A 24,598-nucleotide genomic window follows, 5' to 3' on the forward strand; every position below is an offset into this window, starting at 1 on the left:
TCAACGTTCATCCTACAGAGCCCCATCACAAGGGGGATACACACAAATACTCACCACTATTACACTCACCACTACAAACCTGTCAACCCCTTATCAGTGCCCTACCTTATTACAAACCAAATTAGACCTTAATGGTCACCCCGTGCCCCTTATGAATCTCAACGTTCATCCTACAGAGCCCCAACGTTAATCCTATACGCCGTATGGACCTGAAAACCCAACTACAATAATACGAGCTTAAACCGCATGGGTTGACAGCTATATATATATTTTTTAAAAATACAATAATAAAACACCAGCTGTTGGGCCACCACGTCACAATCACACAAAGATTAAAGGGGGGGAGGGGCCGCAATCGGGCTGACTCCACCCCCCACCACCACCACCACCACCACTCGCGGACGCAAAGGGGCGCGCGCCCATTGGCTGAGCCGCGAGCACGTGACGCGGCCACCCGCGCCGTTGCGAGGGCGCTCGGCGTCTGGGTAACGGCGTCAGCCACCGCCGTCACCGCCGCCCTCTGCTGAGCGAGACGACTAATCACTCGACTAAGCGTGCATTATAATTGATGATTGCTTTAAGAATTTTCTTCAGAAAGAATCCCGCGCACGGTAAACGCGGTGTCCGGTGGTTTTCTAAGCGCGCGTGTGTGTATGTGTGTGTGTGATGGTTGGTTGGTTCGCGCGCGTGAGGGAAGAGAGGGCCGCTAACGGGAGAGGTCGCTAGAATTGACCAGGCCCACCCCACCATTAGCCGTCAATAGAACATTGACGGTGAAATGTCGTCACTGTTTTAGTCGCTTTAATATATACACGTGTGTGTGTGTTTCATGTCAGCATACATCCCGTGGATTTGTTGTGTGTATCTGGAGTCAATTGTCGTGGGTCGACCGGTATTGTTTTGGAACGTGTGTTAATTACATGACGTCACGCACCTAGGGGGGGGGGGGTTGAGAAATGTGACGTCGCATCAAAATGCGCAACTTTAAGTAAATATAGACAACACGTTTTACTTAATTAAATAGAATTGTATTCTTGGTTCTTTCGGTAAAGTCACGTAGAAGGGAAACAATAAAATAATAAAAAAATATATAAAACAAGAACCAAGAATATGAATCCCTGCAGTCACGAAAGCTTTAAATCAAAATTAAATAAAATTGTTCTAACACTAATTTGCTTCGCTTTCATTATTAACTATTTTAGTATTTAAATTTACTAAGGTCACCTTTTATTCCACGAAGGAACATTTTGCTTCTCCATTGGATAATGGAGAAGAATTACATTTATAATTTTTTTGTAATGATTGCTATTAAACATTTTGATTCTAATGATTCTACCAGGGCTTTTCATTCTGCGGAATGAATATGTGATTGTTATAATTGTACTCTCTATTTTGCTTCGTTCTACAAAGTTTCAAGTATTTTTTATAGTTATAATTGCATTTAATATTTTATAATTATAAGATAATTTCAATATAATATTCTGAACATGTGCAGTTTTATATTCTTGGTTCTTTCGGTAAAGTCACGTTGCAGGGAAACAATAAAATATATATAAAACAATAAAATTCTCACGACGTTTCGACTGTAACACAAACAGTCATTTTCAGGTGTGAAAACCAACGGCAAGAAACATTTGAAAGAAGTGGCGGTTTGTATTTATTTATTTTTAAACGTTAGCACCACGGATAGTTTTAGTTAGACGTTGAATATTTTCAAGTGAATTTTATGCTAAATTTCAGCTTTCCAACGCCTCCTTTATAATAAATGTTTCTCCTACAACATCAGAGTGCAGCGCCACATTAAATACGCACTACAATGACAATAGTTTAAAGCGATTTGAAGCATGTTTTATTTTCCAAATGGAAATATGGTTTGGGGGGGGGGGCAGAGCTTTGTGACGTCATATTTGAGGGGGGTCAAAAATCGTCCAAAATCCCGTGACGTCATTTATGGACGGCCCCTACATATAAAATATCTTTCCCTCATAAATGAGGGCTGCTCTCACGAGGCCGCGGTGTTTCACACACACACAGAGTTGTGCATCGTAGTCTGCACATGCGTGCATTGCCCTTGTACTGGCGTTGTTTTCTGGTCTGACACCGGTGAGACTTGGGCCTCAAGAAGGCTGTTGTTTCTGGTGTAGGGCAATCCGTTTCAAAGACACTGCCATATATTAACAGAGCATGTTTGTTTGCACGTTCACCACAGCAAGGATGTGTGGTTAATGCGGACTTCTTTGGTTCTTTCGGTAAAGTCACGTAGAATGAGAATAAAATAATAAAATAAAACAATAAAATTCTCACGACGTTTCGGCCACAACACAAGTGGCCGAAACACAAGTGGCCTTCAGGTGAAGAAGGCCACTTGTGTTGTGGCCGAAACGTCGTGAGAATTTTATTGTTTTATTTTATTATTTTATTCTCATTCTACGTGACTCTACCGAAAGAACCAAAGAAGATGAAGCCTTGCAGTCACGAAAGCTTTAAATCGAAATTTAATGCAGACTTGATTCTGTGCCAAAAGGTTTCTGTTTGGTGTGTGAACCTGATTTATTTCCAGAAAGGATAAAAACCTGTTCTTATTTTTTCATACTTTGATACTGGCGAAAAAGTCGCATTTTGTAGTCTGTAGTATTTTAACCAACATATGAGGGGAGGGGTGATGTTACTATGTGTTTTTCCCCAATACAAAAAAATGTTGGTGATTCAACAAAAGTTGGCTAATTTCGACTGATGCTGGCACACAATGGGCTGTTCTTTTTTTCCAGTAACGTACACTCTTAAGCAGACACAGCGTATGTGTTTAATGCACCACCGTCTGTGTTATTAACCAGGGTGGTCGTGGTTTCGAACCGTCATGTCACACTGCCTTTTCACACGATTAAGAAGAAACCATTCTAAAGTTGCATTTCAGCATTAAATCATTGCACATTCTTTAAAGTTCATGGGCTTATTTTTTCAATGGTATATTTTGATAATGTTTTACCCTTTATATATTTGATGCACTGCTCTTTTGCAGTGCACGTTACATTGTACTGGTAACAGGGTATTACTACTGTACAGTAGAATGGTAATACGTTTTAGGGAAAAAAAATCCACAATAGATTCACCTTCATTAATTAATATTAAGAAACATCCAGTCTAGACCACATGGTGTGTGCTTTAATGTGATTTCAATCACATCGACATTGATCGCCCGTGCGTGTTCCATATTCTTATAACAATAAAGCTGTTAAATATATTTGCATGTAAAATATAATACATACACTGCAAATATACATCACTTTGCGATATCAACTAAATGTTATAGTCTTTACTATGTTAATTTATATTTAACTGTTAGTTAATTCCTATTTCACATGTATGTCCATTGACATTTAAACTCCCGTGTGAATTTATAATACGCGTTGGATAACGTCCACTTGGAGTTATAAATGTGATCTAAACCGGCAACAGTATACCACACCTCTCCATTATTTGACTCGATGCATGACGGAGTAAAGATAAACACGGGCAATTTTTTAATGGATTAGAAATGAATCCGAATTTAAATAGACCACGCTTGCACACATTCGAACAACAGGCACTTGACCAGTGATACTTTCATCAACGATTAACATTTTGGTTGTCGTCTCTTTTATTCTAGTCGACAACATGTGAAATATTAGTCGAGTCTTAGTCGGTGGCTTTCACTTGGTCATTTTCTTGCTCTATGTGACTAAAGCAATCAAAATTGTAGTCCCCTCTTAGTTATGTAACGTTGGTGTGAGGGGCTCACAGTAACCCCCCTAGATTATCAAGGCCAATTAGTGAATTAAGTTTATCGTTTTGTATATTTATCCGTTTACCTTTTTTAATCAAACTTATGCACTACTGTCACTAATAACATTACTAAATTGTCTTGGTCTGTGTCTTCATTCAGACTACAGTACTTTAATGTGATTATAGTCATGCTGAATTATTTTGTGGGTGATCATAGTCATCATCATGCTTAATAATTTCTGTTCACTCATAGTCATATCGTGGACTAAAATAAAATAAAGTGTTCGTTAAATATTTGTCACTAATTTTATGAACAAAATTAACACAACTCTTTGGTTCTTTCGGTAAAGTTACATAGGTATAAAATAAATTAAATCACGACGTTTCGATTGCAACACAAGCAATCATTTTTTTTATTTAAAGCTTTCGTGACTGCAGGGATTCATATTCTTGGTTCTTTCGGTAAAGTCACGTAGAAGGGAAACAATAAAATAATACAAATATGAAACAATAAAATTATCACGACATTTCGACTGCAACACAAGCAATCATCATCAGGTGTGAAATCCACAGCAAGAAAATTTGAAAAAAGTGGCGTTTTTTTAAACGTTAGCACCACGGAATTTTATTGTTTTATATTTTGATTATTTTATTGTTTCCCTTCTACGTGACTTTACCGAAAGAACCAAGAACACAAGCAATCATCATCACGTGTGAAAGCCACAGCAAATTTGAAAAAAGTGGCGTTTTTTTTTAACGTTAGCACCACGGAATTTTATTGTTTTATACTTTTATTATTTTGTTTCCCTTCTACGTGACTTTACCGAAAGAACCAAGAACACAAGCAATCATCAGGTGGGAAAACCACAGCAAGAATTTATTTTTGCTGAAGTGGGAGAGAGAGTTGCCGTGGAAAGTGGTTATAGAGGTAAGAAAGGGGGGGGGGGAGAATTGCCGTGGTAAGAGGTTATAGAGGTCAGAAAGGGGGGAGGGGCAAGGGGGGAGAGAGAGTTGCCATGGTAAGAGGTTATAGAGGTAAGAAAGGGGGGAGAGAGAGTTGCCGTGGTAAGAGGTTATACAATTTTTTTTCTTGCTGTGGTTTTTCCCACCTGATGATGATTGCTTGTGTTGCAATCGAAACGTCATGATTTCATTTATGTTATTTTATACCTTACGTGACTTCACCGAAAGAACCAAAGAGTATGGATCCCTGCAGTCACGAAAACTTCAAATCTAAAATTAACACTGCTCGACAATTACGTCACATGGTGAATGAGCAGATGACCATCATTACCACTGAAGGTGAAGATGATTGAGAGTTTGAGACCCATTTACAATTAGCACAATTCTTGTTACATTAATATGGAAATGTGTTGTCACTCAGATCTTTCTAGGTGTAATCACTGAAGACATATCTTCATCATGGAGTGGAGGTCATAACAGCTGATGCCATGCCTATTGGTAAGAGTGAATTATGTTAAGGACGTTTACTGTAAGAGTGAATTATGTTCGTTTTGTATGTTTTTGCATCACTTACTTTGCAATTAAAAACAATTATGTAGAGTACAGTAATGTTAACAGGTCCATATTTTTCAGCTTTACTTAAGTATGACAATGTTTTGCTTAATGTGAGTGTGAACTATAAAAAAAAACCACGCAATGCTGTTTTATTTCGAATTTTAATTTGGAAAATTAATTACCCATCCATGCAAAGGGCTGTTATCAGCTTGTATAGTAATACAACTATAATGCAGTTGTCCCATTTACCTTTACTCACTACCATATTCCCGATATATACACACAAAAAATCCACACTGTGGGAAAAGCAAAATGGCTTGGTAAAATTTTAAGCCCTCAGCTCGTTACGATGTACTGCTAATAAGCACAACGGTGATAGCCGAGCTGAGGAGAGCGATTTTGAACGTCAATTTGCAGGGGTGACGGCGGAGGGAGGCGAGGTGCGCTCTCAAAAGACGCGTACGCGCATCGAGGAGGTCCTCAAGTCCTACGCGGGCGGCCAAATCTCGACCGAGAAGAAAATGAGAAAGAAGAAAGCGGCGGAGAGCGACGCTTTCGTCGTGAGTGACCCTTTTCATGCTAAACTAAAAATGTGTTTTTTTTTTTTTTACCATGTAAGGCCCACTGAGCTATATAGCTCTTTTTCAGAAGCGACCTGGTCACAAATGATAGCTCGACAAAGTGGCTTATCGTGCAGAAATTTAAAGCAGCCAAATACCCGAAACGTATGTTCATTCTAAATGTGGAGGGAAAAAAACTGGAAAACCCGGAGGGAAAGTTCCACGCGACCAATGGGGAGAACAAATATACAGGCCTCAAGGTCGGGATCGAACCCACGGCCTATATGCCAGGAGAGGTAGTTAACGTCTCGCCACTATGGCACAACACTGTACAATAATGCAGCCATGGGAAATAGGCGCAGAACAGTGCACCAATTTTGCGATTGAAATGTATTTGTACGCTCTCAATTTATGCATCAAGTATTGTGTGTTATTATTGTTGTGTAAAACACGCAGAATGTATGGTAATATTCTGCTCGGGATAATGGATTAAACCAAACTGTCTAAGCAACATCAAATATGAAACGATGCAAATGAGATGGTAAAAAGATGTGTAAAAGATTCATTTTGTGACCCCCAAATAGGAATTTCAGATATGTAGGGAGGATTGGTAAAGGCTTTAGAATGTCAATTAGTGCTTTTAATATAATGATTATTGTCTGCAATTTAAAATGAATGCAACGATTGCAAGAATATAATGTACATATATTTAGATATAACCGTGCCCTGGATTTCGAAATTAGGTAGATATGTGTCGAAAAGAGTGCAGTAATTAACTCGTACAGTTTTCATACCTATTCATAGTCATGTGACCTTACTATGAAGACCCATGGCTGGGGTAGAAAGTGTGCTGTCCCCCAGAGAACAATGAGAGATGCTGCATCGCACGCTTTCAGATGTGCTTCTGCGGTCGTCTGGAATGCCCTTCCGGTATTAGGATGCCACTGGAGCTATGCACTTTTAAATCTAGATTGGAAACTCATTTCATTACAATTGCCTTTTGTGTTTAGTTTGTTGTCCTTTCCCCACACCTCCGATAAGCACGGTTGGCGATATACAGTAAAACCTTGGATTGCGAGTAGCTTGGTCTGCGAGTGTTTTGCAAGATGAGCAAAAATTTTAAATAAATATTAATTTGATAAACGAGCGAGGGTCTTGCAATACGAGTAGTACGTATACGCTTTGTCTGCCGAGCATCACGTGATCACAACTGATATACGAGTGCTTTGATATACGAGTGCTTTGGATTACAAACACGTTTCCAGAACAAATTATGCTCGCCATCCAAGGTTTTACTGTACGGTCCAAAAGAAGTTCAATATACATGCATGCTATGATGTTAACTATCTCGCCTGGTATATAGGAGGTCGTGGGTTGGTTCCAACCCTGACGATGCCTGTATATTTGGAGTTTGCATGTTCTCCCCGTGGTCGCATTGATTTTATCCGGCTCCTCTGGTTTTGCCCTCCACAATTGGAAATATTCGATTAAAGTATCTGGTTGTAATACATTTCCAGATGGTAAGACACTTCGTTGAGCTATCATATGTGGCCAGGTCGCTTCTGAAAGAGAGCTATATAGCACAGTGGGCCTTACCTGGTAAAATAAAAATAGTTTCTAAGTAGTTTTCTGTACTTTGTGTGTTGACTGTGTTCGTTGTATTTGCAGCTGGAAAGTCTACGCAGGAGTCTGGACCTGCAGAAGAGCGGCGACAATGAGGAGACCATTCTCCACAACACCTACAACCAGGTAGACATGCATTTGGTTGACTCATATACAAGCAACAACAGGTGTTACGATGGCGATCTAATAACAACCACGTTTTTTTGCGATGATGGAGAAGATATTTTCTCTGCATATTGTTTTAATGAACTATTTTAAACGACAATACACATCAGTGTTCATTAAATACAAGCCGTTCACTGCATAACATTAATGTGCATCAACGTGGCATATTGTGCATAATGTTGTAGTAAATAAATAAACGGACAAAATATGTAATATCACGAGCAAATAATACAGGATAACATTTGGGTCCATCAGCCAAAAAGTCTTTCTGTACAAGTGTCTCCGCATTCTCTTAAGTAGGAAAATTCTGGACCAGTTTTTGACATCTCAGTCTCAATCAGGAGGGTGTGATCTGTTTAACAAATTCTGCTGGGTTGCCTGGTATTGTAGGCAAGAGACAGATATCTTGACTTGTTTGGGTCCCCCCCCCCCCCATTGTTTTGTCTCATGTGCTGCCCAGGAGCAGCAGAGCCCACGTTTCAACAAGAACAAGCAGCGGGAGCGGGTGCCCACTGCCAAAAAATCTAGCAATGTCATGGCCGAGGACATAGAGGCCACAGACGCAAAGATCAAAAAGAAGAAGAAAAAGCCACGGCAGTTGCCGTTGCTCCCTCCAGATGAGGACGACCCTGGAGGCTACACCACCAGCCAGGTCTTTACAATATCGGACAAAATCAAGGTATTGGAAACTGCTAATTCATTTATCTCTGATTCTGGTCCCAATTCTGACTTCAATTATCATCTCTACCAATATTGTTTGTTGAGTTGTACACCAGGTGATTTATGTTGCAGTGCTCATGCTAATTGCTGCAACCTGGAGAATTGTAATTCAGTTGAACTCTTAGGCCTTGTGTTTATTGACACCGCTTATTAAGTTTCTTAAAAGTAAAGGTGCAGCTTGGCAATAGCCAGCTGATGCTGTCACTGGTGTAATGTGTAATGTGCACTCACGCCTACTTTACTGAGGGCGATATTGGCACGTAAAGTAAAGATTGATTGATTGACTAAAGGGTTTAAGGAGGCCCCCCTGGCAGGTAATTTGAGCAACTTTTCATACTCTTCCACACACGCGCCCTACTGATTAACTAAGTGTGGTGTTCTTTCGGTAAAGTCACGTAGAATGAGAATAAAATAATAAATTGATAAAATAAAATAACACAATAAAATTCTCACGACGTTTCGGCCACAACACAAGCGGCCTTCACCTGATGAAAGCCTTCACCTGATGAAGGCCGCTTGTGTTGTGGCCGAAACGTCGTGAGAATTTTGTGTTCTTTTATTTTATCAATTTATTATTTTATTCTCATTCTACGTGACTTTACCGAAAGAACCAAAGAAGATGAATCCTTGCAGTCGCGAAAGCTTTAAATCGAAATTTAAGTGTGGTGTACCCATTCATACTGCTGGGTGAAGAGAGGCAGGGGGATTCGAGAGACTCAACTGCAATGCCAGGAGATCGAACATTCGATTTCTTTATTGCAAGTCTTGTGCGTTCATTTTGTGCCACGGCAGCCTCTGTTACGTTTATGTAAACTTTTGAAGTGATTACTATTGGCTCCAGAAACCGTACATGTTTCACTTCACCCTTGCATGAACCAAGCGGGAACTGTCATTGGTAGGATGTACTATGATTACTGTTAGTTGGTAGGTGTCCAAAGCATAAGTCAAGTGAAATCTTAATGAGGCAGCATATCTCCTTTGCAAGGGGGGGATTATAACGTGTCAAATAATGTAGAAATTTTGATGCAAAAATACATTTACGACAAACAGCAATCGTACAAATCCGTAATGTAATTTAAAGTTATCTAAATTCAAAAGGAGCGGTTTATGATAACACTTACAATCTGAGTATGACGTTTCACCAGTAATTACAACGAGCTTCATAAAATTGATTCAGATTGTAAATGTTGTCGCTTGGCTCTCCAACACACCGGTGTGCTGTATTAGTGACGAATTGGCCACGTTCTGTTTACGTGACAACCCTTACTAGTTGGCTGTGTCGGGTGGTGGCGGGTTTTAACGACACATTTATATATTTACGCGATCTAACCCAAAAACCTCTATTATGGATGATATTAGTCGCGAAATCCTACGTGTATACCGGTTTGTCTGCCGTTACATCGGTACATAAACACCAAACTCCACCCCTGTCCAGGAGGATAAGCAGCAACTGATTCTAGAAACCAGCACACCCAGCGATGACCAGCCCAAGAAGCCCAGAAAGAAAAGAGATATGATGACTCAGGGTGAAGAAGTTGTCACGAAGATAAAAATCAAGAAGGAGCCGACCCTGAACAACGAGACGATAGAAGCAGACAGGTCAGAATGGCTATTTTTGTTTTACAAAATGACACCTTTTGCCCTTTATATGTTGTGCACAGAGTAAGAATAATAAGAATGCTAATGATGTCTAGTTTTACATAATGCCTTCTTGGTTCATGGAAATTGCATCTTACAATTGCCGAGGAATCCCAGACCAGCTGGAAATGCAGCCAGACAGTGAGGCAGCATCAACAATTGTCCAAGCTCTGCAGTCCTCTATTAAGATGTTTTCAGTCAATTAATGAGTGTTTATACGAGTTGGAGAAAATCGGAGCACCTATGGGATAAAATAATTACATAATAAGATACATTTAGTGCCCGCTTTAATCACGCGATGCGCGCCTCTTTATCAATGGAATAACTTGGCTCTTAGGATGACGAACAAACACGGGTAATTGGAATTTCCAAGGATTAGGGGCTGTAGATGACAAAATTGTGGATTCGATGAGTTCTAACAAATTCGACAGCTCATCTGTGATGGCTTAAATACATATTACTACTTGATACATGTAAAATTACTTATTTCAAAACAACGAGGCATGTTTTTCTCATGTAATTTGGTTAATTTGTACGTCATTGTGCTTTTGTATGCATTTTGTTTAGAACCATGACCCTAGCTGACCTGGACAATAGCCCCCTGCCAGCGGTTCGGAGGGCAAAGGTTAAGTCGAGGACGCCGTCCAGAGGAAGGGAGGCCCGCACGGCCGAGGCCTCCCCCGAACCACCGGTCCCTCGGCCACGGCGGAGCAGGGAGGGTCGCGCGAAGAGCAGGGCGGCCATGAGTTCAGATCGCCCTGACGAGGAGGTCGTCGCACTCACCGAGGAGGGGGAGGAGGCCGAGAGGCGACCGAAAGCCGCCAAGAGGACCAAGAAGAAGAACGCGAAAGGTGAAGATGAACACTGAACTATTTATTTTGACCTCACCAGGTAAGGCCCAGAGCTATAGAGCACTTTTTTCAGAAGCGACCTGGCCACAAATGATAGTTGAACAACGTGGTTTATCACGTGGAAATGTATAGGGACCAAATACTCTAAACGGACACTGGGTCGTCCAGACACAGAGGGAGTGTTTAGAATGAGCAGCAGAGGAGCCGACCTCTTGAGGCCCAACTATACGGCGACATATATAAACAAGAGTGCTAACCACAATGCCACTCATCCCCTTTTTCTCACGAACAATACTTGGAACAAGGAATTTATACTTATTGTGTACCTATGACCATTGCGCAACGGGGGCAAGCTCTCAAGTCCCGGTGCGTTTCCCTCCTCGCCCTTGGCGACCTGCCGTCTCCTGACGAACGCGTTTGACGGAAAGCGTGGCGGTGCTTTGATTTAACACGCAGCGGTGGCAGGCGGCAAGGAAGCCTCGTCAGCGGAGGTGCCTCAGGAGGCGGAGCGGAGAGAGGAGGACGAACAGGCGTTGGGCGTGGTCGTGCACCGCACTGACCGCCTGGCCTCTGATCCGCTGCTCGCATGTGCCCTGGTGCGCGTGTACGTGGTGGACGCTGCCACGGGGCAGCACGTGCACAAGGAGGACAGGTGGGAGGGGAGGGAGTGTTGCGGGGGGGGGGTGGGGAGAGCTCAGTATCACGCCGTGTTTGTTGTTGCCGTCATCGTGACCACCGCAGTCGGCATCATCATTGTCTTCGTAATCATTGTCATGATCGTCATAATCCTCGCAATCATGATCGTCATCATCACATTTGTCATCATCTCCATTGTCATTACCATCATCACTATTATTGCCATAATCAGAATCATCGCAACACTGCGGGTCCAGCATCATCGTCTTAATTGTCATCATCGCTCTCGTTGTGTCTTCCAAAAGATGTTTGTGCATACATATGTTAAATCTTGACTTAAAGCTTTTGTGACTGCGGGAATTTATATTCTTTGGGTCTTTTGGTAAAGTCACGTAGATAGGTTGACGACCGCTTGTGTTGCGATCGAAACGTCGTCGTTTTTTGTTATTTGCTTTGAACTTATCTACGTGACTTTACCGAAAGACCCAAAGAACATACATATGTTACTCAGTGATGTGTTTGAATACATAATTCAACTTGGAAGGATTTTATACGAGACAGCATTTTTTAGACGTTAACACAAGAGATTTAACAAACATTAAAGAGTCAGACATTGTTATTTTCTATCAGTGTACATTACCTCCCATTAAGCAGTCCCAAGCGAGCGACCTCTCACACGGTTTCCCTTTCCTGCGTCCCGCTCATGGTGGCCGCGTGGCAGCGAGCAACCTGCCGCAGCGCCCAGCCAGCCGGGCTCCTCCGACTCGGAGCATCCTCTGACCACGCAGCCATGCGACGTGCGCGCTCACCGCTCGCTGCTCCCCGAGTGGGAGGAGCAGGTGGTGTTCAACCACCGTCTCGGCCCATTCCTCCGCGTCGAGCCCGGAGCTGTGCGCGTGCTGCTGCTCTTCGAGGTGGGTATGCATGGTGGCAGCCGGTGGCTTTTGGTGATGGCGGTGGTACCCCGTGGTGGCGATGCCAACCTGGGGTAAAGCCTTGGACTCCCCTCTGCGAGCCGGCCCCTCAACACCGATTGCCCCAACCGCTGGAGAGTTTGAGAGGCGGCCTCGTTGGCTCGTGTTGTAGGATTTCATTCTGATGATTTAGTGGGCCATACAACTGGTTGTAATGTGTCTGCTGTGGTCTCTGCAGGCAGGATTCGTCCACTAGGGGCGTTGGGGCGCTGCCACACCAAGCAGCTGGAGATGAGAAATTATTTTTCTAAGAAAAAATTACTTTTCTATCGATAGTTCTGTGTTCATTTTTGTTTTAAATATAATGATTCTTTCAACCTGAATTGCCTTATGAAGATAACATTTTTACTTGTTCATATTAGAAACCGCTGCAACACCACAGTGTGATTTGTGCCTTGGGGAGGTCTCAGGGTGGCTGAGTGAAAGATATCCCTTCATGCATTGCGATTAGCTTCGTATTTTAGCCACGCCGTTTGAGACCCATTCAGGGCGGTGAAAAAGGCACCCATGGGTGTAATTACTATGTCACAACGCTAGGTTGCACTGTGCCAGTGTTGAAGGGCTTTTGTAGTGTGGACTTGGAAGGTCATGGGAACAGCATTTGCATGACATTATGAGACCTCCTTTGCCAGTAACAAGATATAGTAATAGGTTTTTACCCTTTTAGCTGGCATTTTTGACTGCTTGTGTTGTGGTTATTGCAAACATGATCCCTTGTATAAAGGTGTCAGTTTTTGTGCCTGCTAAAAGGGTAAAAACCTATTACTATAGCATTTGCATGCTTTATTTTGTTTTGTTTCGTATTGTTTCTAAATGCCGACCGTTGGTAGATAAGACAGTTACAGTATATCACTTTCACGGAAGGCCAATAACACGACGAAGTTTTTCTTTAATTAGAACACCATATTTTCAGAGGTCACTCACAACAGCCCCACCTAGTGGACATGGCACGAGCCGCTACTGCTGCTCTGCTTGAACGTGTATCAGGTTTGATTTGCTGTACTTTTTTGTTTGTTACCCAGGCCTCCTTCATAAAGGAAATTTGGTCTACTCTTTAATCAAGGTTATAAAGGTTTAACGCAGTTATAAAGGTCATCTGTACTTAATTAGGTATGTCATGAATGAGCCACCAAATTGATGAATTCTAATGATTCAATACAATAAATTATTATTTTGTGGTCTTGATTTTACCATCTCATTTGTATTGGGTTTTTTGTCTCATTTGTACACTTTTGTTAAGTCCATTCTCTTAAATATACGATGAGAATATCACTCAATTGATGTTGAAATGCACTGATGTGCGAGCACTAATTAAGATTGACATAGCACACATGCATGATGATAGGGGTAGTGGTGGAGGAGCCAGCATCATCTCTGTCTCCCTGACTGATGACCACACATCTGTTAATTGGTGAAATGCTATGTCTACCTCTCCATACACATTGGGAACAGATATTTGGTGATTGAAACTTTATACTTTACTCATAAAGCCAGTGTCATCAGGCCAAGTGGCTCTGTGATCTGAGTGATTGACTCAGCGAGTGCGAGTTCAAAATAAGAGCGCGAGTTAACATTCTGTTTGAAGGTTGACTCATTACTTCATTGTTGCATGGTTGATAAAATAGCTACAGCTTTGTGAAAAGACAACGGTGGATGTCAATATGAATGGAGATGTGCACAAGGCACCTAACAAATGGCTTTGGTGTTGGTAATGCTGGCCTTTATGCTTTAGGTGGTGGATCTTGTGAGCATGGACGAAACTCAGACCAACTACTCCGCCCTGGAGACAGACAGCGGCGGCCGGCGGTGCCTGGCCTGGGCCTTCCTCAAGGTGTGCCCCATTGAAACTTTGCCATCAATCAACCTGAGATAGTACATGAGAAAACATATCAAAGTATATATATATAATTGGGGGACAAAGAGACAATGATTATGATTATACATTTGGGAGTGTATTACACTTGAGATTCTGGTTGTGCCGTTCGGCACGTGTGCCGTTAAACAGCTGGTCGGTGCCAACGGTGCGGTGAACGTTGGCGGAAAGATGCGCCTGCAGTTGTTCTACCCGCCGGCTCGGTTTCGTCCCACGGCGGGCGTGTTGCCCGTGTACGAGTGGTACGCGAAGCACGCACGCCTGCGCTACCCGGCCACAATCTACGTCACGGTCAAGGGGCTCCGCCTGCCCTCGCAGGTGAAAAAGAGCCGTCGAGCCAAGGAGCCGCACGCGGCTTCGGAGCCGCAGGTTGCTGACCCCTGGACTAGCTTACCGATGGTTTATAATCATCACTCTCTAGCCAAACCGATGGCTTATGATCACTGTCGGACGAACCGATGTATTGTAATCGCTGTCTGAAAGAGCAATGGTTTATAATTGCCACAATCCATTTAACTCACAAAACCAGTGTCGTATACGAGAAATTAATCGGCAAAAAAAATATCTAGCAGCGTCCTCGTGAAAAGAGTCGCAAGTTTTTGCTTGGTGAGGCAAAGTCTGGTTAAACAAGCATGGAATGGTGCTCATTTCTATTTGTGGTCTTAAGCCAGTGTCATAAATTCCACATTCACATACTGGTCTCTAATCTCTTCTTAGTATGACCACTTTTGACATCCCACAAAGTGGTTCTCGCTTTATTGGACGTCAATATTTGTTACGATAGAAAACTATTTTCAACGATGATTCCCAGTCGAATTCCCCAAAGCATGTCATGACTTTAGCACATACATTTTACCTGGCTTGACAGCACCGCGTGCTCTCCCCGTGTATTTTAACCCCTTCTGTGTCGCGTGCAGCTGGATCCATCTGGGCGCTCCATGATGACGCTGCAGCAGGAGCAAGGCTCCCGAGCACCAGACGAGCCGGGCTCCGGTGCTGCGTCATCGCCCGTGCGCGCCTCCCAGCGTCGTGATGCCCTCAAGTGGAGCCGCCTGCCAGGACAGGTACTGCCACTGATCATTGCTGCCCAGCGGAGTTTTAGAATGTGCTGCCGCTCACTACATACGTACCTCTATACCAGGGGATGGTCGGCAACCTGCGGCTACTTTAAGGGATACTTCGTGACGTTATTTATTAAGGACCACCGTCTCGTATTCACATGCATTGCGGGTCTTGAAAGATTGAGTGTTTTTTTTACTGAATTCGAAAAAAATGGCTCCTCTTGTTATATTGGTTGCCAACCCCTGCTCTATACTATATTATTAAAAGTCTTTCTGGCTGGCTGGCTGGCAAGTGCCCTGCAGTGACGTGACTACGCACGTGGGCATTATGACATCATCCCGCTTCCCGCAGCGTCTAGCCGGATTCGTGCGTCGTGATGACGTCAAACCTCCTCCGCACACCCTCCAACTCGGCCGTGTATCCTGTTCAAATGCTTAGGCAGCACGAGTAAATATGAAATTGCATTGCATTGTTGTTTCATTTATTCATATGTATTTTCCTTTTTCCACGTTATGTTCTATACCTTCAATTTTCTTTCATGCTGCGTGTTGTTACTTTTGAAATATTTTCTTCGATACTTCCTTTCACGTAATTATTCTATATTATGCGAATTTTGTATTTATTTTTGCTTCATACTCAAGTTTGCTAAATTATGTTTAATTTAAAGTTCACTTTGCAAAAGAAACTTCCGGATTCAGGCTTCTTACCTGGCTTTTAATTAAGGTTATTTGTCTTCCTGAGGCTAGTGAAGGGTTTACAGCAGTTTTTGTCTGCAGCGGAGCTTAATGAGCATCTACTGCATGAATGGGAGATTGATATAGTTACCTTATTTTAGAGCATAATCCGTGTCGCGTTACCTCCATATAAGAAGTTACAATTTTTGCCATAATCCTGTCTTATATCACAAATAAATATTGTTAGCGGAGGCAGTGGCCCCTTTACTGTATTACAGTCAGGATGGCATTAATAACAAACTTGGTGAGTGTTTTTAATTCACGTGTGTGCACCTCTGCGAACACAGTCCCTTACACTTTTTGTTTCCATAAGGATGCATTTTGCAGTATAAGGCTTTTCGTTAACACATATTAAATGAATTGACCGCTGCATGTTTCATGAATTAATTATTCTTGGTCATTATCTGCACAGTTTTTCTCAATTAATGTTGAGAAACATTCATTCCATGGTGTAAAGTGCTTTCAGGCATACAAACAGCATTCACAATCAAATTCATATTGGTGCTGGAGGAAAGTATAGTTCGAGGTTTATTGAAAAGACACCTATATATTCTTGGTTCTTTCGGTAAAGTCACGTTGAAGGAAAACAATAAAATAATAAAAATATAAAACAATAAAATTCCGTGGTGCTAACGTTAGAAAAAACGCCACTTTTTCAAATTTTCTTGCTGTGGTTTTCACACCTGATGATGATTGCTTGTGTTGCAGTCGAAACGTCGTGAGAATTTTATTGTTTTATATTTTTATTATTTTATTGTTTCTCTTCAACGTGACTTTACCGAAAGAACCAAGAATATGAATCACTGCAGTCACGAAAGCTTTAAATCGAAAAGACACCTCTTTGTTTCTCTCTTCCCTCTCACTCCTCTGCTCATCTGCATCCACGCTTTCCCCTACACCTCCACTTGCATCATGCCTTGCTTAGTCTCCATATGCTGCTTTCTCTGTCACCACGCATCCACGTCTGTCCCATCCTGCACGCTCTCTCCCCCTGTGCCTGCATCTTACTTCCTGCGTTGTGTCTTAATCTCGTGCCCCCGGCAGACCTGCTACATCCCCAACAAGTTGGCACTGACACTCAAGGTTGGCACGGCCGGCTGCTTCCGCGTGCGCTTCTCTCCGGACGGACGGGCGCTGGCAGCGGCGTGCGCGCACCGCGACAGCCATCCTGTGTTCGGTGAGCGTTTCCCAGCGCCGCGGTGGCGAGATGTTAAATCCCTCGCCCGGTATGAAGGAGGTGGATGGGTTCAATCCCGACCCTGACACCGGCATATTTGGAGTTTGCATTTTCTCCCCGTGGTCACGTGGATTTTTCTCTGGGTCCTGCTGTTTTTCCCTCCACATGATAAGCCACTTCATTAAGCTATCGTTTGTGGCCAGGTCGTTTCTGAAATATAGCTATATAGCTTAGTGAGCCTTACCTGGTAAAATAAAAACGGTTTATTGTTTTAGATTATAGTTTCTTTGTTATTGGCTACCCGCAGCGTTGGTCGTAAAACCACAGCCACTGCCCCTGTTGTGGGCAGTGGCCACATCCTACATTTGCAAGGCGTTATAATCATCACTGAAATTTTTTTTATTGTATTCCTACTAGGTTTGTAATCGGTTCAAATTGATTCTTACTATGAGTGAACCACGTTGCGGGAGATTCACAATAGTGGTTGTCCTATGGAGAGGCTCGCCCATGCCATAGGAAGTTGGAATTTCTACAACTGGCGCAGGGCTATAAACAGGAGATTGGCGTGCCATCTCAATGTTTATTTCATTAAAAAACAATCACTGACTTTTGCATGAAGTATCTATTGAAAACGATCCTCATGACAGTGTGTACAATAATTGTTTATGATTATTCTAATGCTATTAAAATTTAATATTACCTATAGAATTTCATGGATTTAATAAATTAGTATAAATAAGACAGACCGTGACATGGACAATTTGAACAAGATGAGAAAGAATTGATTTTTCAATGTAACGGTGAACTTGAATTATGAATAGAATAGTGGGCGGGATGAATAAATCCAGGGGTTTATAGTCCCCTCTGGAAGGAATCCATGAATCTGCAAAAAAACTCAGAAATGTAAGGATTACCGCCCCCGCGGGTTATGGGAGTTGCCGCGAACTGCAGGGTGCAATGAATTTTAGGATTCAGGGATGATTGGAGTGCGGATCTTTACAAGAAACATAATATTGTGGTAGTGGGACTTGGGGAATCGTTTTATTAGTAATTTTGGTGTAGGTAGTATGCATGGTGGTAAATCTTTCCATTCTTTAGTGGTATAACATCTTTAAATATGTACGAATTGTAATTAAGCATCTTTAACCAATGAAACGTGACCACACCTAGTGACTTCCACCTGTAGTACAAACCACACCACAGGACACGGATTGCGTCAGTAGATGGCGTTGTGGGCTTACGGTAGTCTCACGTGGCATGCTTTGATGAGACACGATTTCCTTAGTAGAGCAGATAACCTTATATCATTCTACCACAATCTGTACGCTTAGTGGACACGATTTCCTTAGCAGAGCAGATAACCTTATATCATTCTACCACAATCTGTACGCTTAGTGGACGTACATGCAGTTTTCTGTAAAATCTGAGTAACCAGTAATGGCAGCGTTTACTGGAATGTGGTTTTATGTGAAAACTCGCATGCGAAACACATTTAATTTGAACTCCTGCATACTCTGGAGCGCAGCTTTGGTGAGTTTATATTTTGTTGGCCAAGGCTCGCTTGTAAACTACACTTATAACATCACGGTGGCCCAGGCAAGACATGTGTTTTGCAAAAACAATAGCGTACACAAACACTACTCATTGCTGTGGAGCATTTTGTGAAAACCAGATATAAGTGTCTAACTACAAATAATGTGTCTAACTACAAATAAAACACATTTTTAGTCTTAATAGCCCAAGCAGGATCTTTTAAGCAATCAAACTATGGGCCATCGGGTTCACATCGGCAGTCAGGCTTGTTAAACAAAGGCTGCTAGATTACCGGGTGTTATTGATAAGTATACGTTTTATAGAATAATATATGTCCAGTCCAGAAATTGCTTAGTTAAACAAATGCTTATTTTGTAACCTTCCTCTGGAAAGACAATAGGCTGATAGAATAAACACTTGTTTTTTTATTATTGTGTGGAGACAGTGTATTTTGGCCAAAAGCACGGTTAGTACGGCTGGTTAAGTACGGTGCGCGAAAGAAGTTCAACATACATACAAAAGCAGGTCAACAATCAAGAGTTGCTGCATGGAGCGTCTAGTTTTCAGGCAAGCTATGGCAAATTTACATTTATTATTTGGTGATACTGCATTGGCAGTGGTGCATAAAAAAACTAAAAAAATATCTGGCTCTACCTCTCTGGCATCACTATGCACTGTGAGCTAAGGCCATTGCCTATTATATATTATAAGGAAGCGCTATTGACAAATGTAAATGAATAAATGCGATTTGTTTATGCTACTGTTCTCTGCTCTGTCCACGTGGTCAGTGTTTGAGGTGCCATCGGGCCAGCTGTTGATGGAGCTCCCAGGACACCTGGGTCTCGTGTATGACCTTTCCTGGTCGCATGACAGCTCACACCTTCTCTCGGCATCATCGGATGGCACTGCACGGTAGTCACCCGCCTATGCGCCACCTACTAAGGAAAGAAAAACATCCCCCGTATAGCCATACAGACTTTTTTCAGCAGGTGAAGCTAGTGAGCACATGTTGAGGCTCGTACAGCAAACAGAAGAGGTGGTGTTGAAAATAACACGTACTCCTGGCTGCCTTTGTCTCCCTTGTATTGATGTTGCCTCTTCAATGCACCAGATGAGAATTTGGTAAGCAGGGTTCAGGATCAAATTGCTGCCTGCGTTTATGGCCTAGAATTTAACCAAAGTTGCTGGGATTGCATTGTATAAGCCTCTTTGCTTTTATCTATATTTAAAAAGGGCTCTCCTCAATGGCATATCCATGTTCCTTAAAATTAATTAAAAAATATACACCCTATTTTTTAAGCGATCAGACGAGGTATAAAATTATCTATTCTTTAAAGAAAGCGTTATGAGCGTCCCATTTGAAATCTTTGCCTGAACTTTTTTATTGGCTTGTTATGCACATCAAGGGCATCCATAGAAACGCTAGCTACGTCACAGCACTCAAAAATCTACACAGATAGGTCAGCTGCAGAAACCTACTTTCTGTACTGCTTCCTACCAGCCACCTCGCAGCCATATAAGTCGGCTATCCCACACATGCGGTGGTGTCTACACGATTCAACAAACCCCGTTGCAGTATTGGACTAGTGTGTCTGGTGTGGCTCACAGAGACCTCTCAGCCAAAGGAACCATGCTCCCATGGCTTCAGAATCTTAATAATAAAGGTGTAATGCGCACAGATTTTGCTCGCTGTCAGAGAGAGGGAATGATTCACAGTTGCGGGAAATCCGAGACAGACGGGAAGGCAGCCGGTGTCATTGCCAATAATTGTTATAGCTCTTTGATCCTATATTTGGACGTATGACCAACTGCATTAATGCTTGTTCATACGTGTGCGAGTTAATTTTGAGGATCCGGAGAAAGCCTACGCGTGCGAGGGTGGTAACACTGAAGTCTCCTTGTACGGACAGATATTAATCCACTCGCTTTACTGCCATACCCTTGCAAGCCAGGAGACGGAGAACTTAACAGTCACAGGCAGGGAGGGAGCTTCACGAACATGTGCGATCAGCAAGTGCTGAAATACTGGGGTGCACAGAACTGTTAACTATTTTTATTTTACCAGGTAAGGCCCACCGAGCTATTAAAGCTCTTATTCTGAAGCGACCTGGCCACAAATGGTATCTCAACAAAGTGGCTTATCACCACGTGGAAATTTATAGCAGCCAAATACCCAGCTCACTGCGGCGCACACTCTCGGCCGCCCTGCCCTGCCCTGCCGCTATCACAGCCTGTGGAACGTGGAGGGCCGCGTGCGTGCGGCAGAGAAAGTGCTGCCCCACCCTTGCTTCACGTACGCGGGGCAGCTGCACCCGGGCGCCACCGCTGCGGTGGCCGTGACGGGCGCATACGACGGCGTGCTTCGAGCCTGGGACGTGGGCGGTGCGATGGGCACGCGCGACGGCCGGCTCCTGCGCGAGTTGGACGGCCACCGAGGCTACGTCAACGCCGTGTGCTTCGACGCGGATGGTAAGTGATGCGTCCTCGTGGTCGTCGTCGTCGTCGTCATCATCAATCGGTCGCCACCATCCTTAACCACTTCAGTTTCGGTTCAGAGGAAATGGAGCCAAGCTGGCGCTGTGGTGGGGAAAGTGGGAGAATCATAGTTGCAAGTACAAGCTCATTTTCTGATCAGATTTGCACAACATCATTACTATTATCTATTGTCATATTTATCTGCGTCATCATCATTATCATTGTGATCATGCGTTTGGTAAAATCTGCCTGTGCACTTCTGAATGACTGCCAATGTACGTTTCTGAATTATATTTTATGTTGGCCATCTTATTAGCTGTGCAACTCGTTGGGATGTTGGCAGTGGTCATTGTAAATCATGCAAGTAACACAACATCCGTTTGTCAATCCACTGATCGATAAGTGCCTCCCCACACAATATCAAGTGTAATTTGGCCCTTCTGTGACAATGTGTCATGTGCTCCACTTGCTCAGAACCACCTAGTGTTAGTAAGAGAAAGATTAAAAAATGTTCAAAATTAATTGTGGAAAGGGCAGCTAATTGTACATGATTGTGACACATCCGCAGACAGCCTGCTGTTGTGGATGCACTCACGCATTTCTTCTGCCCACACATTCTAAATTGTCTGGATTTGCTTGTTGATTGACCCATTGTCTGATGGTCGTGATATTAATTAATCTGTGGAATGCCAGATTTCATAGCAAATACACAAATCACAAAAACATCAGGAATACTATAATTCTGAATGATGCATTTACAATACTGATATATATATTTGAATCCTTTTGCTGATGTGAAAAAAATACATGCTCTGGTCGCTATGGTCAAGGTTATTTAATAATACACGCAAAGGAGAAAAAAAAACAAATCCACAGCATAAAAAATGCACACTGCTTCCATCTCACAACCATGAACAGAATGCTTAGAAACTCAAGCAGACATGTTTTACCTTGGTGGGGAATTTTGCAGCAATTCTTTCAATGGGTGCCTGGGGAACGAGTGTGCACGTGACTTTATTTAGCGTCTAGAGCGGTGTGTTTGCATTTTTGGGCCATACAAAATCCCCACTTGTTTGTTTCACCACAGGCCTGCAGATGTTCAGCGGCGACAGCACGGGAGTCGTTCTTGTGTGGCGAACGTTTGTGAGTCAGACAGCGAACAGCAACCCTGTGCGCGACTGGGCCGTGACCAAGGTACGAGTGGAACGTGTCGAGTAAAGATGCGCTGTCGTACAAGTACAGCGCTTGAGTTGTAATCCACTGCTGGGTGAGAGCCTCTCTCCACACCGTGTGGGGTCGTGAGGGGGGTTATTTCACCAAATTCCCACCTCACTGATCAGTGCGGGTTGGTGAAGGCGCGAAGCAAATACATGGGAGCATCGAAGTACAGACAACAATGAATTTTGCCGCAACATTCTCTTCTCCTGTGATATCCCCCGCAGCCTAGAACACATGTTACGCTTAGCAGTTGGAGAGCTCAGGGAATTCTAAATGGCCATGTTGGGGCACTTGGCTAGTACATTCCATGATAAAACTAGATTCTCGTGTGTAGCATATTTGATGGTCTTATCTCACCAACGCACAGAAACAAGTTAATGTAAGTTGAAACACACTCATTAACATGGAATTGGTCAAACATTTCATTCCAAGACTCAGCTGAAACGAGTCTTAAGATCCCGAATGCGGCTTTTCTGTATAAAGAAAACACATTCCTGCGGAGGGAGCTGGTAGGAACGTTGGGTTGCTCGGTCAATGGCCAGGTCAACGGCACCATGTGGTGTATTCCGCAAATATGCCCCACTGTGAGGGCGGGCACAAGCTGGCGTGAGTAGGTTAAACGTTGAGTTTTATAAGGGCACCACGGGGTGACCAGCCCCTCCCCACCCAGCCCCACCCCTCCCATCCTCCACCCAGCCCCACCCTCCCCACCCAGCCCCTCCCCACCCTCCCCACCCAGCCCCTCCCCACCCTCCCCTCCCCACCCAGCCCCAACCTCCCCACCCAGCCCCTCCCCACCCAGCCCCTCCCCACCCAGCCCCTCCCCACCCTCCCCTCTCCACCCAGCCCCACCCTTCCCATTTTTGGATGCACGATGGACGGATGGACACAATAATCCCCTGTGGGCTGGTGTAACCAGGAGGTTCCTACCAGTATAATGTTATTTAATTGAATATTTAAAATTATTCAGGCCTACCCCATCGCCGGGTGACACAGTTTACAATACTGTTTTGAGTCAGATGGTCGATGTGGAAAATGTGTGATGAAACCTAACACATTTATTGTAAAATTCAGAATATTGTATCAGCTCTGTTCATCACGGCAGATTGAAGGCCTTCCTTAAGCATTAGTTAGAGCTGAATTCTGTTTTAGTGTTCATCATCGGCATTGACCTCTCCACTGGTAGATGAAGACCTTTCCACAACTTAACCGCTCACCATGATCCCATAATGCCATGATCCATCTTGCTCCCACACAAGCTGAGCTCATCGCTGCAACTCTGCAGTGGACATTATCCTGGGCATTGTCTGTCCTTAGGCTGTCCCACCAACCCCTTGTTAGTCTTCACCGCTGGCCGGCATCCCTTTTCATGATATTTCCTGCCCAAGTACACTTTTATAAAGAGTCAATGTGCTATGTCTAATTTGTTATCTGATACATGAGTTCTGCTGTCTGTCTGGCAGTAATTCCCAATGCGCATCTCTCCACGCTTCTGTGCATACCTTTTGAGATGTTCCATTTTTTTATTTCGTTGTGTATGTTTCATGCGTATCTCTGTCTTCTGTTCATAACTGCTGCTAACTCTCAGGTTTTCATTTGTTATCCCATCTCACTGCTTTTACTTTCTTCTTCTTCTTGGTTCTTTTTTGTGCTGTGGCCGAAACGTCGTGAGAATTTAATTGTCTTATTTTGTTTTATTGTTTTATTCTCATTCTACGTGACTTTACCGAAAGAACCAAGAAGATGAATCCCTGCAGTCACGAAAGCTTTAAATCGTGCTTTTACTTTGTTCTATGTTTTGCATATGTTCTGCTATCATGGAAAACATGTGCTTTCTCCTCAGCCCATTTGTTATACATTTTCTCCCAAGTTTGAGATGCAAGAATTCATTGATTTGTCAATTAAATTAATTAGAAATGGCTCTACGATGCAAAATTATTTGAATGTTTTTGGAGTTCAGCCCTATGATAGCTCATTCATCAATCTAATATTGTCATTCAAATATAACTTTTTTAAATAGGATATAAGCCCCCCCTTAATCTGACAGATTGGCAAATGTTAAAATTGATACCTATGCTC

The 24,598-nt window shown here is 43.0% G+C and overlaps 1 protein-coding gene across 2 annotated transcripts in view; it reads left to right on the plus strand.

The window, feature by feature from the left end:
- Positions 1-427: 427 nt before the first annotated feature.
- Positions 428-24,598, plus strand: part of AHI1 (Abelson helper integration site 1) — a 72,735-nt gene continuing 48,564 nt past the window's right edge. For both annotated transcript variants that reach the window (XM_032959575.2, XM_032959576.2), the window contains exons 1-16: positions 428-611; positions 5,147-5,223; positions 5,698-5,840; positions 7,509-7,589; positions 8,089-8,307; positions 9,784-9,947; positions 10,554-10,837; positions 11,294-11,489; positions 12,195-12,387; positions 14,180-14,278; positions 14,453-14,638; positions 15,238-15,384; positions 17,161-17,293; positions 19,615-19,738; positions 21,057-21,295; positions 22,389-22,495. In XM_032959575.2, the coding sequence (XP_032815466.2) occupies positions 5,214-5,223; positions 5,698-5,840; positions 7,509-7,589; positions 8,089-8,307; positions 9,784-9,947; positions 10,554-10,837; positions 11,294-11,489; positions 12,195-12,387; positions 14,180-14,278; positions 14,453-14,638; positions 15,238-15,384; positions 17,161-17,293; positions 19,615-19,738; positions 21,057-21,295; positions 22,389-22,495 (2,325 nt within the window). In that variant the 5' untranslated portion in view covers positions 428-611; positions 5,147-5,213. The remainder of the gene's footprint in view (positions 612-5,146; positions 5,224-5,697; positions 5,841-7,508; positions 7,590-8,088; positions 8,308-9,783; positions 9,948-10,553; positions 10,838-11,293; positions 11,490-12,194; positions 12,388-14,179; positions 14,279-14,452; positions 14,639-15,237; positions 15,385-17,160; positions 17,294-19,614; positions 19,739-21,056; positions 21,296-22,388; positions 22,496-24,598) is intronic.

The sequence above is a fragment of the Petromyzon marinus genome, chromosome 23, assembly GCF_048934315.1.
Source record: "Petromyzon marinus isolate PM22_M1 ecotype Great Lakes invasive population chromosome 23, UKy_Petmar_22M1.pri1.0, whole genome shotgun sequence".
NCBI classification, from domain to species: Eukaryota; Metazoa; Chordata; class Hyperoartia; order Petromyzontiformes; family Petromyzontidae; genus Petromyzon; species Petromyzon marinus.